Source organism: Rhinolophus ferrumequinum, chromosome 16, assembly GCF_004115265.2.
Source record: "Rhinolophus ferrumequinum isolate MPI-CBG mRhiFer1 chromosome 16, mRhiFer1_v1.p, whole genome shotgun sequence".
In the NCBI taxonomy this organism is placed as follows: Eukaryota; Metazoa; Chordata; class Mammalia; order Chiroptera; family Rhinolophidae; genus Rhinolophus; species Rhinolophus ferrumequinum.
In genome coordinates this window covers 41,901,223-41,920,622 of record NC_046299.1, presented here as the reverse complement: position 1 = coordinate 41,920,622, position 19,400 = coordinate 41,901,223, and the positions used below count along the sequence as shown (strand labels likewise).

The following is a 19,400-nucleotide window of genomic DNA, read 5'->3' as shown; positions in this document are numbered from 1 at the left end:
TTAACACTTCTGGGAATGAACTAGGGAGCAATTTTATTACTGTACGAATAATACATGGAGACATTCACATTACAAAAGATTAACATAAATCTGAAATATATAGAATAAAATGTCCCCCTTCACATCCTATCCAATTCCTACTTCTACTTCATTGCCCAAAGGTATGCCATGTTAACGGTTAGTATAAATCCTCCTAGTCCCTTTATTATCACTTAAATACATATACTTGTCTATATGTTTTCATGTTTATCTGCATTTAAAAATAAATGGAAACACTAGTCATATTGTACTTTTTCTATATACTTTTATCATTAAAAATATGTTTGAGATCTTAACATAACCATAATCGGGACCGACTGCATTCCTTTTAAAGATTGGAGAGTTTTCTACGGTGTGATTTAACTTCATTAAACCATTTCCCTTTTGACTGACCTTCCCTAATTATTAGCTGTTATAAACGACCGCTTTGATGAATATTTATGTATAAATAGCTTTATATATTATCAGTATGTCCACAGGCAAGATTCTTATAATTAGAATTTGGGGGGCAAAGTATATTCACATTTGATTTTGCTAATCTGCTATCCGAAGTAGCTTTACAAATTTAACCTCTCACAAACCTCTCAACAGGAGTTGTATTTTCTTACAGCCTCATTAATATTGGGTATTAATCAACCTTTTTACTATTAGCCAAATGTTAATAGTTGAAAAGTACTTTTTTTTTCTTTTGAAGTTTTTTGATAACTAGTAAGATTGAACATTTTTATCTGTTAACAATAATGTATATTGTCTGTTTATGCTCTTTGCCCATATTTCTGTTTTCTTGTTTGTCTTGTGCTTATTTTGCCTGTAGGAACTATTTGTGGATCAAATATTGTTGATTTTTATATATGGATTTGTAAAAGTTTTCTCCAAGTTACTTCTAAAAAAATGGTTTATAGTGCCTACATTAGTTCTTAATTTCAATTATTGCATTTTCTCATTCCAGAATTTCCATTTAGTATTTTTAATAGTTTCTAATTCTCTAATGAAATTCATATCTTGCACATTCCCAGAATATTTATTTCTTAAGCGTAATTATTTTATAGTACATGACTAATTAAACCATCATCTGAAACACTTGCAAGTCTGTTTCCAGTTTCTGTATGTCTCATGAATTTTACGGAGTGACAGGTATTGGTTACCAAAAACTGTTGATATAATCTGAGTTTGTTTTACTTTAGAGAGGAGATGAATAACACTACACACCAATAATCTTCAATCCACCAGAGCCTGAGATAATTTGAAGCTGAAATTCAGTCAGTTTCAGAGGGTAGTTAGGTGTGCCAGGAGCCGATTGTGAGGGACTGATTTCTTCAAGCATGGTCCTCGCAACGTATGGAATTTACTTTTTCCCTCACCTGCCATTTTTTGTTCTCCTAGCTCCATGTGTCTACCAAAGCTCCACTTCTCAGCTTCTGAGACTCTCAGCCACCTTCTATAAACTCGTAGTATCAGGCTCACATTTTGGGGCCCGAAATTTTTTTCAGCTTTGCTATTGCCAGTACTTTCAAATATTTAAGCCTTAAAATTTTTCTTTTTGTCCAGCTTTTCTAGTTGTTTCCAACGGAAGTTTGAGGCCAAATTATATTTTGCCATTATGGGATATACCTGCCATTATGAGAAATAGATCTCTTACGCTCATTTTCAAGTTTGGTGGGAGGAAGAAATCTAACTTTTTTTCATTAAACATGTGGCCAATTATCCTGACTGATTTTAAATGCTACTCTTCTAAATACTTGTATATGTCATATACCAGCAACACACATATGTATGAGTTTCATTCTAAATTTCACATGGAAGAAAAACGAACTATTATATATAAACTGTACAATAAACCAATACTGCAGAAGAACAACAATAGGAAGACATTGCACATCAGAAAACAAGACAAATTACAAAGCTATGCTAATTAAAATAGTATGGTATTCACACAGGGATTGGTAGACCCATGGGATCACTGGCCAAAGATGAGACACCTTGAGCCCTAATAGCAATAATAATCAAAATAGATCAAAACAAAACAAATGTGTTCTATTAGTCAACATCTGTATTAGTTTCTTATTTCTGCTATTTAACAAATTACCACCAACTTAGTGGCTTAAAACAACACCAACTTGTTCTGGAAGTCAGAAGTCCTCAACATGCTGACAGGGCTCATTCATTTTAGAAGCTCTAGAGGAGAATCGGTTTCCTTGCCATATCCATCTCCTTAGAGGCCATATCTGCCATACCCATCTCCTAGTGGCCCCCAAAATTTTTTGGCTCCTGGCCTCCATCTGCATCTTTAAGGCAAGCAGTGTAGCATTTTTGAATTTCTCTCTCTGTCTCTGACTGGTGCTCCTTCCTCTCTTTCTCTTATAAGGAACTTATGATTACATTGAGGCCACTTGGATAATCTAGGATAATCTCCCCATCTTGAATATTTTTAATTTGGTCACGTCTGCATACCTTTTGCCCTATAAGGTTACATATTCACAGGTTCCAGGAATAGGATGCAGGCATCTGGCGGGGGGTGATTCAGTCTCCCACAGTCACTGTTGGAGGATACCAAAATTCCAACTTCATATGTTGACAATGATTAAAGAAAGGAAAAGGTTCAAGCACTTATCCTGTCTTTTCTATATGAAATGTATCTCAGTTTAATAAAAAAATTGAAGAGTGGATGTTTCTATTCACTGGAGTATCCAGCTCATACATGAAAAAAGAATAATGAAATAGAATAGTATCATCACTTTTTAACCCTTAATAAAATAATAGATCTAGACAGTGATGATCTGTGGTTGCTAACATCACAAAGCAAGAGAGAGAGAGAGAGAAAGAGAGAGAGAGAGAGAGAGAAACCAGATATTATTTGCCTCCTAATAAAATTGCACAAAACCACCTATATATTGTCTTGCTAAACATTTGAATTGAAATCGCGTCAGTATTCTAACATTAACTACCCATTTACTAGAAATATGGAAGATGGAGGAACATGTTAAGGATAGCACAGGAATGCAATTAGCAAACCAAGCTGTGGGAAATTCTAGAGGATAGAAGATGTGTATTCTTCAACAAATACATTGCAAGGAAAGAAAAATACCAAATAGTGGACCTATACAAATTAAAAATGACTTAAGAATCTAATTGCAATGTAGTTGTCTTATATGGATGCTACTTCAAGCAAAAATAATAAACCAAAACACACAAACACAAAATCAGGGACTTTTGAACATTGGCTGCACATTTGATGACATTAAAGAGTTACTTTAAATTCACTCTATTGTAGAGTCACATATTAAAATACGTAACAATTATGACCATAAGTTCATAACTGTTGAAGCTAGGTAATTGATATGAGGATTAATACTATTTGTTCTATTTTGTATATGATTAAAATATTCCATAAAACAATTTTTTAAAAGAATTACCTGGTAAAGTGCTACAATGATAACATTTTGCTTGTGACTACACTGTGGTTTTCATTATTATCAATGTGATCTAATGGGTTATTACTAAAATACAGAAAAATATTATTTTCTTCATGTTGGTTTCATATTAAACCATCTGCAAACAATGGCAGCTTTGTGTGTTATTTTTCAGTACCGTTCTTTTTCTTCTAGTTCTGACTTCTTTTTTGTTTTATTACATTGGCAAGAAACTAAAAAGCAATGTTGGATAAGAATAATCAGCCTTGTCTTGTTTCCTGTGGGTGTTTTAAGGCTTTCATTAAAATATTTTCAGGAGTTTCTTGGGTTGGTATATTCTATGACTTAAAAGGGTAAGTCTATATTACTGATTAACTAGAGTCTTTTTAAAATCAGAAATTGGTATTTAATTTTATTAAATGCTTTATCATATGTATTGAGATGATCATGTGTTTTTTTCTTCCCTTAATCTGACAGTGTAATGAATTACATTAATAGATATCCCATTGTTAAACCATTCTTTCATATATGGAATAAACCCTATTTCAACATCCAATCCTCTGCTATATTTTACTTCCTAATATTTTATTTAATATTGTTGCATCTATTTTCATAACTAAGATTGCCCATAACTTTGCATTATTCTTTTCCATTTTTTTGGTTACAGTCATTATCAATTCAAAGAATAAGTTAAAAGCTTTCTCAGGATTATATTAACTTCAAAAGAATTGAAAGCTTCCATCTCCTGATGTCCTTTATCATAATTCACATAAACGGGAATTATCTACTCTTGGAAATTTTGGTAAAACTGCTCTGTAAAATCTTCTAGGTCTGATGCCATTTCTATGTGTGGATTGTTCAGGATCTTATATGGTTATCATTCTATTAAGATTTTTCTATTCCTCTCAAGTAAATACTGGTAATTTAAGCTCCTTGAATATCACTTTTTCTATATTTTCAAATCTATCAATATAAAATTGTACCGGATATTTCATTAAAAGTTTTCAAATCTTATTTTATATTTCTAAGATCTCTACTAGTTCATTTTTCAATAATATAATAAACTTGCAAACTTTTCTGAGACTATTAATGAGTCTTTTAACCATTTGCTCTGTCAACTGTTCCTTAGCTGTTATTTCATCTGTTTGTAAAGTTTCATGCCTCTTTATGATTTTATTTTTCTCAACTGCTTGGTGATTTGGGGGCTGCCGGCTTATCTTTACATTAGATGATGCCAGTTCTCTTGTCTGGGGATGTTCGTTTGTTTGCCATAGCTTGCCTCTAGAGACTGTAGGACAGGGGCAGAGAATGAGGGTAGTTAGGTGTGCCAGGAGCCGATAGTGAGGGTGTATTTTTTGTCTCTCCTAAAGGTCAGTAGCCATTTCAGAACTGTCCTCCTCTTGGATGGCAATGTCCACACAAGTTTCCTTAGCGTTGGAGCAAATGCCGTGGAGTCCCAGTGCTCCATACAAGCAGCCGAGGGTGAGAGGGCTGAAGAGCGTGGCTGCTCTGAAAGCAGTCTCCTACTTGTTTTAATTTTTTCCGTCTAAAGCTTTCTCCCATTTCTGTATCAATTGAGGATGCCAAAGGAACCTTCATTAACTCTGTAACATCTTATACATGTGAGGCTGTGGTTTCATCTAATCAATAATCTATAATTTTAGATGCCATAAAATTCCTCACCTGTATCATTATGGATTGTGCAAGTTTTGGTTTGCTATGGGATTTTGGATGGAAGAAGAGTTGTGCATCTGTGTTTACTTCACTCTTTTGATAAAAATGACTCTTCGTTCTGCAAAAGTTCTTTCTGCTTCTTTTGGGGACCTATTCATCCTGCTACCAATCAAAATGACCTGCTTGGGTCTTCCAATAACATTACCACACTTCTCGAGTCACAGTGATTAATCAAGAGTGGACACATGACACGAGCACAGCCAATCATATTCACATCATCAGGAAGAATGTCTCCTCTTTCTGGAGTTGCTAAACTGGAGCTGCCTGTGTCATGTCTCCTACCAGTTGGAGGAAGCCTGTCTGCAGTAGAAGCAAATGAGGTCAAAATGGAGAGAATCCGAGAAGTGAAAACGGACTAGGAGAGATGAGAGACTGAGAAATATGCACGCATGATATACACGCTCACATGTACATACACACTTAATAAAGTCGTTTGACTACTTAGATCCAGCTGACTTTAGTTTAGCTTACCCCTTGTATTTACCGGCTATTTTGAGTGGAATTTCTTTCACTTGCACCCCCAAAATAATACACTGTATGGCTAACTCATTCACAAACTTTAGGTTTCCTGTTAGATTTCACTTGTTCCTGGAAGCCCCCATGAGCCTTAAACCTATAGGTTAGCTGTTCCTCATTGTCTTCTGTTGGCTCCCATAAGATCATAACATTCTTGGTCCTATATTATAATTACTTATTTATGTCTCTCCTCTCATTAGCCAGTAAACTCCTTGAGGACAAGAATTGTTGCTTGTCACTGTGTATCCCTGTGCCTTAGTACAAGACCTAGAGCATAAAAGGAACAGGATACATATGTTGAACAAATGAATAAACAATTTTATAATGGCATCATCTTATTTCAGTTGTCCAGCAGTAGATACCTGATTAGAACCATGACTTTGGGTATCTGCTATGAGTTTTTGATCATTATTGGTAATATCCAATGGTGTTCTTGTGTCAGTTATTAAATGTTCCTTGTAGTTTTTAGGTAACAAAAGCAAAAGTCAGAGCAGTTTCCAGCTTTCTAGGTGGGGGCCTAAGCCAAGGAAAATAGCATATCCTCCAAGGAGATCCAGTTCCCTTACAATTCTTATGTCAGAGGGTCTGCGGGCTAATTGCACTGTCAGAACCACAGCCTTGGAGAACTCCTGGGTTGGGTAACTAAAAGGGAGTCCTCAGCTCTTTAAATAAAGTAAATGACACTCTTATACTTCACCCAGTCAGATGGCTGCATCTCCAGGCATTTCTGCCTCCATTTTCTGCTCCTTTCTATCATTATCCTAGCTCATCGTGGCTGTGACTGCGTTTTACAACATATATGATCTGTAAACTACTAAATAAACTACAAGACATGTTGCTTATAAAATTATATCTATTAAAAATATTTCTAGATTATAAAAAATGTTCAGGTCAAATATAACGATCTATGGAAATGTGCCTTGTATGATCTAAGGATAACATGACATTTCTTTTAAAAAGGTGAGTAGAAATAGCTAGAAACAATTATTAAAAAAAAATCAATTTTCTTTGAAATCCCAAGAAAAGTATGAGTATGATTTATTTATGTCTCTGTTAATAATTAAAATTAATATTTAGCAATTATCCTTGGAGGGGATTTATGTGCTTTGTTCTAATCTTCCATCCACAATTAAGAAAGAAACTTCTTTCTTAATTTTCGCAGTGTTATTTAACTTGAACGCTTGCCTGAGAGTTAAATTTGGAACAACTATACAGTCGTCACGTGGCCCTTGTTTGGTCCTAGAGAACTGAGGTCAGCATGAATGACCACATTAGTGAGGCAGGCTCCTGCCTCCTCCCTGAAAGGGTGTTAATTAAAAAAACAGATTTTTACACCAAGGGTTATTAGACACTTCTAAAATGCTATAAAATATTGTACTACAATAAGCACTTTGGTTAATCCTTTAAAATTCCATCAGTGGTCTAATTCTTGAAGACTCAATATCCTTTCCCTAAAGAGTTTTTTATAGCTCTAGTCAGCTTGGGTAAAATACAAAAGGCAATGAAAAATAAAGGAGCCAATCCCTGTCTACTTTCTCCATTTTATCTTTCCATAAGCATAAATGTCATCTAAATATATCCTTACAACAGAGAAAAAAGGCATGATTGTGCAATTAACAAAGGGAAAAGAGAGTTCTTTATGACAAGTTTTTTTCTCGATAATTCTAAATATCTGCCTATACTACTGTTGAGGACATTATCATTTCCCCAAAGTTTTGCTGAACAGATGAGACAGGCATGTATTCCAAACTGATAATTATTGCAACACTGTCACACTCTATGATGTAATTCTGAAATGGAAATGTTTTCAATGAAACTTTGTCAAGTGACACTTAATTTAAGCTACAGTATGAGGAGATTACAAAGAAGAAATTTTAAGGAAAAGCAAAAGCAAAAGCGTTCCTTGTTTTCCTTCAGCTCATTTTTAAAAGGCCGGCATTAGAACAAGTACCCAAATGGTATAATGGTGACTGAAATGTTTATGAAGTAAGAAATTTATAAACACCAGAATAACAATCTTCTGGAAGACAGAATAGTTGGCACACCCCATCTGGTTCTCAATATCAGGAAAATTATAAAGATAATGTAACGATCCCCTTATTCTCTGTTTATTTCTGAACAAGGCAACTCCTAGCCCTTATATTTCCAGGCAATGTAGCCTCCTAAAGTAGTTGAGAACCTAAAAAGCATTTTTTATGACATCTTTAGCCTCCTTAACATGTTCTCTTATGCAGGATTCATTTCTGTAAGTACCAATATGTGGTTATATGTAAAACTGTTCAAAAGTATCTCCAGGTAGACCATTAATCATAGAATTGCTATTCTATGCACCGTCACTGAATCACTTAGGTGGTGTTAATTGAGGGACTACTATGTCCTACATTATACTGTAGGACAGTATAGTGATATACAAGGAAACAGCACATGATCCCTGCCTTCAAGGAAATTACATTTGGGTTGTGTTAACTGTATCAATCCACAGGAAACAGAAAACCATATAACAGTGCATATTTACATGCTATTGGTGTGGTAAGAGTAGCCAATATTCAGCAGAAAGAGGTCAGTTGGAATAAAATAATAGAATGCAATTAGAGAGTTTGTCTAAACACTTCCTCTGAGATGCAATGCAATTAAGGAAGGTTTGCTCCATTGAGGAAGTGGGTTTTGAATTAGGCCTTGAACAACGAGTTGACTGAAAATAAATGTGAAATTAGAAGGGATTTAACTGAATTAATTTATCTCTCTTTTCCTGATTTTATTTGTATAAAGACATACATACCCTACCCAATTGAGCTTTGTCAAATAATCAGTCCATAAATACACAAAGTATACGTGATTAACACTGCTTTTAATGCCAAAAGACAGCTTATTTTCTTAATCCAAAGCTCACTTTATGTAATTATTCTTTTTGTAAACTACTACTTGGTTATATTAACACTTGAATAATCTTGACAAGAATTTGCTTTAAGCAGTTAAAGATCCAGATGCTGATCAGCATGCATTAAGTGATTCAGCTTAATTAGTTCCATCGAGATAAATTACTTACCTCAGTTCCTATCACAATTTCTTCCCTGGTAGAGAAGAACAGAAACTCATATAGCTTGTAGTGTTGAAATAAGCTGAAATATAAAATAAATGTGCGACTCTATGATTAATTTAGTTCAGGAAAAAAGTAAATATATAAGAGCATTTATTAAAGGAAAGTTGTTCATATTTACCAAGCTAAAGACATTAAATACTATTCCGGAGTTAACCACCTCCTTTATTCTAAAATAAATTGTTCAGAAATGCTAACAAATTGAAGGTTTACGTTTTGAGACATTGACAGTACACCTCAGTACCTAAAATAATATCAGTAAATTAATCTGCGATGAGTAGATAACTTTGGGATAAGGGATCAATTAGATTACACCTTGACTTTTCCTGGTTTATAACTAAAAAATGCATTGCTCCTAAATAACACCAAACTTCACATTATTTTTCCTATTTTCCTATTTCCAAAATGGAGTCACTTTTCTCTGGCATGGATGGCCCTGAATTCTACAATCTACTTCCATATCAATTACTTCTCACGTTATCAAACTGTTTCAGGATTAAATTAATCTCTGATAACACCTGAAAAATAATGCAACATGAACTAAAATCCATTTAGAAGATGTCTGATTTTCTTGTAGAAGATTTGATCGAACATCAAAGAGAGGAATTAATTTAAGAAAGGAAATTTCTTCAATTCCTACCCTAAAGACTGGGTGGTCAGCAGACAAAAATTATAAAGAGCCAAATATTTGTTCCTTAAAATATTTCCAGTAAGTTTAAAGCTCTCAGCAATGTATTATTAAGAGTTAAAATTTCACTGAAGGGTTGACTTCTAATATCCTGTTTGTAATAATATTTGAATTTTTCTAATTCTCTTCCTGCTGGTTGGGAAAATTAATAGACTCATAATACAGCAAAATGCCCAAGAACAAAAAATTGTCTTAGTGGTTTCTCTTTCACTCTGGTGCCTTTTGCTATTTAAGAAAATTGATTTTAATATAACTGAGAAATTAACATTTGCAAAATGTAGCTACAGAGCATGTATAATAATGGCTTCTCCTGAATGCTGTAATGGATCAAAGTTTCAATTCATTTGAAATCAATGAAGAAATCCTCAGGCAGCTGGGTCTCTCTGAGTTATATTAGCAGTTGATCTCACTACTAACACAATCCATTAAAAAGTGATGGGTGTGCAGACTCAGTCATGGTGGGGTTTTTTTTGGGAAAAAAAAACACCTTATGTATTCAAATTAGTCATCAACATTCAGAAAACTAACTTAGCTTTTGACATTACTTTGATTTGTTGGCTAGAAAATACATCAAGATTAGTGAAGTTTGATGATTCAATGAAGCAAAATAAATTCAAATTCTCCCTCCCTTACATTGCTTACTTAGAAAAATATTTAAGGTTAAAAAGATTATACTGGCAATAACTGATTTTGAGTAGAAAAATTAGACTGTCGAGTATTTTGGAAATAGTTTGGCTTCCTCTCAGTGAATTAGTGTAAAATTTTTCTCCATCTCGAAGTTAATTCGTAAGTATTCTTTCTTGCAATTTCATAATGTTTCAGACTTATTCTACCCATTGCATATAGTAATTAGATTTTGCAAAGCCAATAATAAAATAAAATGCATGATTTGGATGCAGTGGTCAAAGATGCAAGGTTGGGGGCAAGGCCAGGGTGAGACAGGTGAGGGAAGGGAAGCACTTACTGACGGGCAGGTCAAGTGGCCTCCATTGCCCCATGCTGGTCCCCACCTTGGTTGGGGTTCTAACTTTACCAAGAAGTTATTAGATGGCCTCCCATGGGAAAAAAGTGACACCTCTGCTATGAGAGTATGTTTCCTCCCTCTTCTTTTGGACTTCTGGCTGACTCAAGCCCCAAATATTTTGTTAAACATCTTGTCTTAGTCCAAAATCAAAGGGAAAATACCCAAAAAGAAAATGGGTCAAGACGTCTGGCTCCATACCAGGCCGTATAATACCTTGTTGTACACAAAGGGCCAGTGTTGATTTTCCTATTTTGAGTATATGCCTATGAACATTACCTTCACCTAATTCCCAGGGAATAGGTAGACTACACAATGACAGAATTGTACTTAGATCAGATACGTGTCTAAGTGATGTCTTATATTGAAAAAGGTACAGGAGCATTTATATTTATATTTGTATGTGTTATATAATTACAAATGTAAATATTGCACAAGTAGATTCCTCAGTACTTACAGTAATGTCGGGGAAGAATTTTGGCGTTAATTTTTTCAAATCACGGATATATGACAGCATATACAATTTAGACTCTATTAACATTATCAAGTGAGATTTCAATTTTATTGCCAGTTAAGTTTCACATACTATGGGGTCATTTTCTAAAAACTTCTTTCCCTCAATTGATGAGGGCTTTCACTGGTTGAGTAAATTTAATATCAGGTTAAACTGAAGCATGCTCATACTTTCAGTAATTGAGTTAGCGTCATATTTATAAAATTTATTTGTAGTCATTAAAATGAAAAGTATTATGTGGTTTAATTGCCACTAAACTTACATTTGTGAATCTATGAGGCATTCTGAACAGCTGTTATATAGAAAAGCACATTTCTCTTTACATAACTTCAGCATCAATCCTAGCCCTCATACTGATATTTTATTTTCTTTAACAGGTATATTTAAAATATATAATTTTTTTGAAATCACACTATGAAGATTCAGCAGCATCAAAAATAATTCTGATTTACTTTATGTGACTAATTTCTCATTTGTTACCTTTTTTTTTTTTTTAAAAGATTAGGGATTTTTGGTATGTGGTTACCCTGGTTAGGATCTAACAGTGACTAATACTGACAGCTTTTCCTAACTTTATCATTTTCTGAAGTAAAATGTCAAGAATTACATTGATGAACATTTGTCCAGAGAGATGAGATGAAAGAGAAAAGAGCTGCCAGCTTTCACCATCTAGAAGGTGTCACTGTGGTGCCTGCATGGGTTTTGCTTCTATGGTTAACTATCAGTCCTGATGCCCATTATAAACCTCCTGGGCTTAGAGCTTAGCTATAAAAGTGTGTTCTGCAAGAGAGACCTGGCAGGTCCAAACAGAGAAGGGAAAGAAGGATGCTATCCAAATGTTCAGAGAACCCCCTTCCCCTGTGGTTCCCAAGCCCTGACAGGCAGAAAGATCTTGGGAAACAGGTTCTTCTCTAACTCTGCATTTCCACTGCCTCCCTCCACACAAGGACCTTGCTTTACTCTAATTGATATGAAGACTATTGTGGCTTTTAGTGGGACACACACATTAGGAGGTATGTTTTTATGTTAAGAAATCATATTATATCAAATGCTATTATAGAAAAACATATTATATCATGTACCATTATTAATTCATGCCAGAAACCAGTATATAAACCTTATCATATTAAACACATTAATATTTAAAAAGCTTCCAGACTACAACCAGGATCCTTGCCAAGCAAATCATGAACATGTCCAGGACATCACGCAGCACCCTTTATTTTGCAATTTTAAAATTTAAAGTTGGAAAACACTGCAGTGTACAGTATTAGAGGAACAAAGATACTCTGCAGAAGCTTTTAGTTAGACAAAAGAAAGATTTTTACCAACTCTTGTTTAAATATTTGCAAACTCTAAAAACATCCCCTGGGAGGGATGCATGACTCTAATGCAGACCTTGTGACAGATTATATAAAAAGATAGATTTCTTAGTTCACCAATGAAGAATCACTGTAATAAAAATACTTTTCCTCCATATACCATCATTTTCTAAACAGAAAGAAAAACTTACTGAGTTTAATTGGTCAATACTACAAAATATTTTGGGGCACATAATAAATTTGAGGAAGAGTGTACATAAATCTCTTTAATTTCTAGTACAAAGTATTTAAAACAAATGTTTAAGTGGGAATGAATTTTGCTTTCTAAAATGTAAAATTTTGATATCAGGACAACTACCTAAAATATAGAGTCTATTGTAATCAAATCTGATAAATCGAAAAGAATTTTATGTGTAAAACTGCATTAATTAGAGATTTAGAGAAAGAAGAAATGCTCACATAATTTATTATAATTCTAAATAAAATTATACTTTTCAAACACAAACCTTTTTTAAGAATGCAAGGTTAGCTAAAACATTCAATGTCTTGACTTCTGTTTACTGAATGGAAGACTTGAATATTATCTAATTATTGGTTGGGTTAGTTACTGCATAAATTTTGTAAATGCCAAACTGTGATAAAAAATTTGGTTTAGTTTCTTACTTAGTTGACATTTTCTAGAAGATGAGAAATTAAAAATACATGATACTGAAAAGAAATCCATACCTGATTTTTAAGTAATCAATGACAGCATTGGCTTGTTTTATATCAAAGATATTCCATTTCTCATTTTTTTGTAAATGGGATGGTCCTATTTCAGCCATAACTTCTCCAAGCCATTTTAAGCTGTCTTCTAAGGACATATGCAATGCTGAAAGAAAAAAAAAAAAATCCAGAGAAGTCTTAAGCATTGTTTTGAAAAAAAAAACAACAATACAAGATGTCATTAATGTGCAAAAATGTACTTTTTCAGTATTTGTGAGGACAAATTTTAAAACTATTGTTGTTTGTTTATGATAAACTAATAATTCCATTTTGTATAAAAGAATAGCAGCTAACACACTCAACAACTGTAAATTACTATAACGCTACACAACTGTCTAAAGAGTTTGTTTTCATTTAAAGACACAAAAAAATTCAAAATCTATTTAAAGATCACTTTAAAATGGAAAATAATTTCTTTTTTATGACCTTAGAATAAGAGCACATATATGGAAGTGACAGAAAAGGGAGTTGGATGAGCTGGTGAGGACGGCCTACATGGTAGATTCAGTGACGGTACACAGCAGAGCTGAACTTATTGCTGAAAGTGTAAATGAACAGTCGACCAACACTTGGCTTTAGCTGATTGTTACCATGTGGGGATTTGGGCTTGAAGATTTTCAATAGATGCCAGAAATATGGATTTTTATGTAAAACATCAAGTTTTTTATTTTTTGCCTTTCAAGCTGCAGACTTATAACTTAAGTGAGCTGCTTCTCAAATGTACGCATTGTGGTGCTGGTAAGAGCCAGATGACAGTGCAGAGTGACACGGACACCACTTTGCCACCATTACCCAAAATAAACAAGTCACTGATTGTGGTCTGTTCTCTTGCAACTAAAACCAAACCAACAACAAAACAACACTATCCTCTAATGCATTGGTTCAGCTGAAAAAGAAGGAAATGTCAAAAGCCTCTGACTTAACTTTTATGGTATCTATAATACAAATACTAACTTCCATCTTCTTTTCATGTTTGGTTATATTATGCTCATTTTTATTGTGACAGGCATTTATTACTTACAATCCACACACACCCAGAGATTCCCGTGTCCCGAGGCCAATTCCAGGTACCTGGAGTGTCCAGTGCCCTTTGTTTGCTGACAATTGATGGGTATATGGATGTAAAACTGAAGAGCCTAAGGGTGGAGAGTTGAAAGGCTCCAGCAAAACTAGCTTGGACCAGCTGCTTTGGGGAGGTGAATGTCAGCTGGGGGAGGGCTCAGCTGGGGGAGAACTGTGCTGTCCACTGTGAACCCCACCTCCAAATCCCAACCAAACCTCTATCTCTCTTAGGAAACACCATCAATAACCTTTCCACTTCTTGCTAATGAAGTAGAGTTTTCAGGGAGGTAGGAGAGGAGAAAGCAGAGGAGTTATCGGAACATAGGCGATTGTTGGACTCAGCCATTTCTGGATTACACAGCTACTCTTTCTAGGATGCAAGTGCTATGCCCCCAAATTATTAATAAAATGACTAATTTAAAATTTTAGGAAGGTACTATAAACACTAACTTGTAATTAATTTAGTCTGGATTCTTTTCTAACTATAGGAATTAAAAAGAAGCAAAAAACTATTTAATAATCAAAATCTAGTTTTATGAATGACAATTGGTCCATTTCTCAGAGCCACCCTCAGATCACCTTTTATGGAGGTCAGATACACAAATTACTGCTGGATAACTGGGCATTCCTATATCATTCTAAGTGGAGCACAATTATTATTCTGTATTTCGTTTTCCATGACAAACTTCTTTTGAAAATAGTATGAATAAATTTAGAAATGAAAACTCTGTTGGATAAAAGCAATTCAGATACGATGGATTAAAAATGTGATTATTTTATTAATAAAATGCTATTAATTAGAGATGCAGAGAAAAAAGAAATTCTTAGATAACCGATTATAATTCTAGATGTAATTATACTTATCAAGCACAAAAATACATTTATATGACTATTTCCTTATGTTGAAATATAACTGACTCTTTAAAACAGTTTTTCGATTCTAATGTCTTTCTATAGATAATGGCTTTAAAAATTAAGAAAGTTATCATTTCACTTATCTAACGGAAATATTTGCTCTTTTAAAAATCACATTTAGTGATGTGATTAAACTATGAAAGATTAAACCATTTAAATAGTAAGAGCTGTTAGAAATAAAACTTGTCTTTGAGAATTTAGGGTAATGAAAGAACACACTAGACTTATAATTAGTTGGAAGACTTAAATTGGTACCTCATAATTTCCACTGACTAGCTAGGTGATCTGAGTTTCATTTTCCTTATCTGTAAATGAAAATAATATCAATTTTCAAAATTACAGTGTTGTTGTGAGGATTAAATAAGAACTGTGACTCTTGGTAAATTGAAAAGATACATATACTATAATATACTATAGGTGTATAGTGCATTTCAGAATTCGGCCCAAAGCCAGGCACATTTGATAGAGTAGTCAAAAGGATGAACTCTCACTCACTGGGGTTGACCCTTGTGACTTTAAGAAGTTATTTAACCTCTCCAAATCTTATTTTTCTCATTTTTAAAATGGGGAAGATAATAGATCTAGTTCATAAGGTTGTGTGTGAATTAAATGAAACAGTATTTGGAAGGCAAATGACACTGTGACTGGCACAAGTTAATCATACATAAATGTTACTTATCATTAACATTTCTATTTGGGGAAAAACAATTCAAATATATGGAACTAAAAAGTACTCTACGGTTATTTACTAATATTCACCTTCAATACAGGGGAATCAATTCAGTCCCATGGACCTGGATAGAGGCCAGATATCCAGTCTATCTAATACTTTACAGCTTGTCCTTGGTCAGGCCCTGGAAAGACTTGACCCCAAAATGTATATTGTTAAGACAACCTTACAAATTCTATATTCCATAATACTATTGCTGATCCAATTTGATTCCAGGTGGGTTGTCTGCAGAATGCCTGGTAGGTAATGGAGCACCAGTTTGAGACAAAAAATAAACAGATCAGAAACTGAGTCAGTATAAAATGCAGTTCCCACACCAGAATTTTATTAATGATGGTTGACCACACTTCAGGTAAGCGCTCAGACTGGGCTCTTCAGTGTTTATTCTATTAAGATGTTGCTGGGTGGGAATGATGGCTGTGAACTCAGGATTCCACCACCTCTTAGCATAAGCGTAAACACACTTTACCTCTTCCCTGGCACACTTGCCTAAGATTACATTCTTTCCTGATGATAACTGTAACCTTGCTAGGTTTAAAGGTTTAAGGGAATTTTTTCGTCTCCTGCCAGAAGGAAAAACTAGATCCCTTGCTTTTTTCCTGGTTAGGTTTTACATACGTACTTTCACTCTCTCATAGTTTATGAGTAGTTCGATGGATCCTGCTCAAGTTTAAAAATTCATTTTTGACCTGATATGAACAATATAAAGTTTTACGTAGGAGAAATATTCTTGAATCAGTTGTAAGTTATGGAAAAAGTTTAAAATGGAAATATCTTGTCAAATTTGGAATGTGAGGTTTGTGAACATTTTTTACTTTCCATTACTCTGTTTCTAGTTTGTGAACACTCAGCTCAGGGGTTGCAAAGGTTAGGATTGTTCATGTCATATATTCTTTTTTACAATTTACTTTTTGATTGGTGATATATTCACATGGTTCAAAAAACATATGTGAAAATATATTATGAAAAAACTTTCTTCAATCCCTGTTACCTACATGCCCAGTTCCCACACCCTGCCCTATAGAAAACTTTGGTTAATTTTTTTCTATATTCTAACATTTCTTCGTATATATAACAAATAAAAGCATACATAAATTCTCCTTTTTGTCTCTTTTATAAACAAAAGCACACAATTTTGTACCTTGCTTTACTTAATAACAAGATAACAATTTCTCATATAATACCTACAAAGCTTTCTCATTGTTTCCTTTTTATAGCTGCATAATATTCCATTTTAGGATTAGGTTAATCCCTACTAATTAACTTAACTTCAGAGTAGTTTCAGATTTATGGAAAAGTGCAATAATATCACAGCGAGTTCCCAAACACTCGTGGACAGTTTTCCCTATTGTTAGTTAACATCTCTCTGGTACATTTGGCACAACTAATGAACAAACACTTTCTTTGGATTTCTTTTTTTTATTAAAATCTTTTTTCTGTTGAAGGATCCCATCCAGGACACCACATTACATTTATTTCTCACGTCTCCTTAGACAATACACTTTCGCAGACTTTCCTTGTTTTTGATGGCTTTGACAGTTTTGAGAAGTGTTAGGTATTTTGCAGTATGTCCTTCAATTTGGGTTTATCTGATACTTTGGTCATGATTAGACAGGGGTAAAGGGTTTTGGGGAGAAAAACTACAGTAGCATTCTCATATTATATCAAGGGTATATGCTATTTGACATGGCTCATCACTAACGGTGTCGGTCTTAATCAGATGGCTCAGGCAGTATTTGTCAGGCTTCTCTACGGGAAAATTACCGTTTGCCCCCCTTTCCCTACTGTCTTCTTTGGAGGGAAGTCACAGTGCAGCCCACGCATAAGGGGTGGGGAGCTGTGCTTCACCTTCTGAGGGTGAAGTATCTACATAAATTGTTGGGAATTCTGTGTGAGAGATTTGCCCATTTCATCCCTGTTCATTACTTATCCAATCACTAATGTACATCAGTATGGTTTCATGGATGTGAATTTCATACTTTTATAATTCAGTACTATGTTATTTTGTTCAAATTGTTCCAAGTTTGGACATTGGTAGCTTTTTTAGTTAGCTGCTCTATTACTTTGACATACTGCCATCATTTTCATTTTTGAATACGCACTAATGCCACTACAAGTTGCCCCAGGCTCATGTTTTATGTTCCTTATTCCAGGTCTACAATTAGCCATTTTTCTAAGAAGCCCTGGTTTCTTTTGTTGAAGAATGAAATTACAAACCAAGACCTGGGTCCTGGGTATGCTCATAGCTACTGGGATGTCATTACTTCTAGGCCCTCTGTGGACAGAGCTAAGAGGTATATGTGTGTACACTTAACATAACTATATATCTGTATCTATATTAAATTAAACATGAGTTCACAGGGGTGTCTCAGGTTTATGTTTCTAATCTTTTGCTTTTATAAACATTACTGCAACTAATGACTTTACATATGTGCCAGGTTACAAGTGTGCAAGTGGTTATGTAGGATAAATTTCCAAAAGTGGAATTGCTCGGTCAAAGGGACAACACATTTGTAAATTTTATAGGTAGCTGCTACCTTAATGGGTTTTTACTGTATATTTCCATCAGCAATGCAGGACAGTATCTGCTTTCTTCCATCTTTGACAGCTGAGAATGCTACCAAAATTTTAGTTTTGTGAATCTGATATATGACAAATGATATTTCTGTGTAGTTTTAATTAGCATTTTTCTTATTGTTTTTAAGGCTGAACTTTTCATTTGTTTAAGAATCAATTGCATTTATTTCACATCCTTGGCATACTGTTCCATTGCATATTTGGTCTTTTTCTTCCTGCTGCTGCATGCTCTTTTTATAATTCAGAACTTAATCGTTTGCTGTTATTTGCAATGCAATAATCTTCCCAGTTTCTTATTCTTCTTTTGATTTTTCTTTTGGTATTTTTTTCTGTGCAGACTTCTGACTTTTATACATCAAATTTAAGTACCTTTGTCTTTATGGTTTCTAGGCATAATTATAATGTCTTCCCCATCCAAGGTTATAAAGAAATTAAACATTTTTATAGTTCCATTTATTTTACATTTAAGTGTTTGATCCATTTGGAATGTATTCTGGTTTATGGACAGAGAGATGTTTGCATTCAATTTTATGTTATTTTTTTCTAGATGGATACCCAGTTGAATACTATTTATTGAATAGTAGATCTTTTCACCACAGATTTGAGATGTCATTTTATCAAACAGTAAATCGCAATGCTTGGGCCTATTTCTAAACTTTTGTCTGTTTAGTCATTCACCACTGTGTGCAAATATTTGAGATTTTATAATACTACTACTATAATACTTCCAATAACAAAATATGCCATAGCTTATTACACTATTGAAAGGTAGTTTTTCTGGCTATCTGAAAGGTAGTTATTCTGGTATTTGTTAAGAGTGACTTCTTTAACTACTGAGATTCATTCAAACTGTTGTGTGTATCATGATTTATTCATTTTTACTGTCCAGTTAGTGTTCCATTATATGTTCATTGTATGGACATAGCATAGTTCGTTTACCTGTTCACCTATTGACACACATTTGATTTGGATTGTTTTCAGTTTGGGGCACTTATGAATAAAGCCACTAC

General features: G+C 34.0%; 1 protein-coding gene across 5 annotated transcripts in view; it reads right to left on the bottom strand.

Annotated features, from left to right (window-relative positions):
* CABCOCO1 (ciliary associated calcium binding coiled-coil 1) overlaps positions 1-19,400 on the bottom strand; it is a 134,074-nt gene that overhangs the window by 90,002 nt on the left and 24,672 nt on the right. For 4 of the 5 annotated variants that reach the window (XM_033129807.1, XM_033129808.1, XM_033129809.1 and 1 more), the window contains exons 4-5: positions 13,068-13,212; positions 8,746-8,818 (exon numbers count right to left, since the gene is read on the bottom strand). In XM_033129807.1, the coding sequence (XP_032985698.1) occupies positions 8,746-8,818; positions 13,068-13,212 (218 nt within the window). Of the gene's footprint in view, positions 1-2,502; positions 2,577-8,745; positions 8,819-13,067; positions 13,213-19,400 lie in introns of those variants that run through there. The other variant, XM_033129811.1, reaches the window with a different exon arrangement.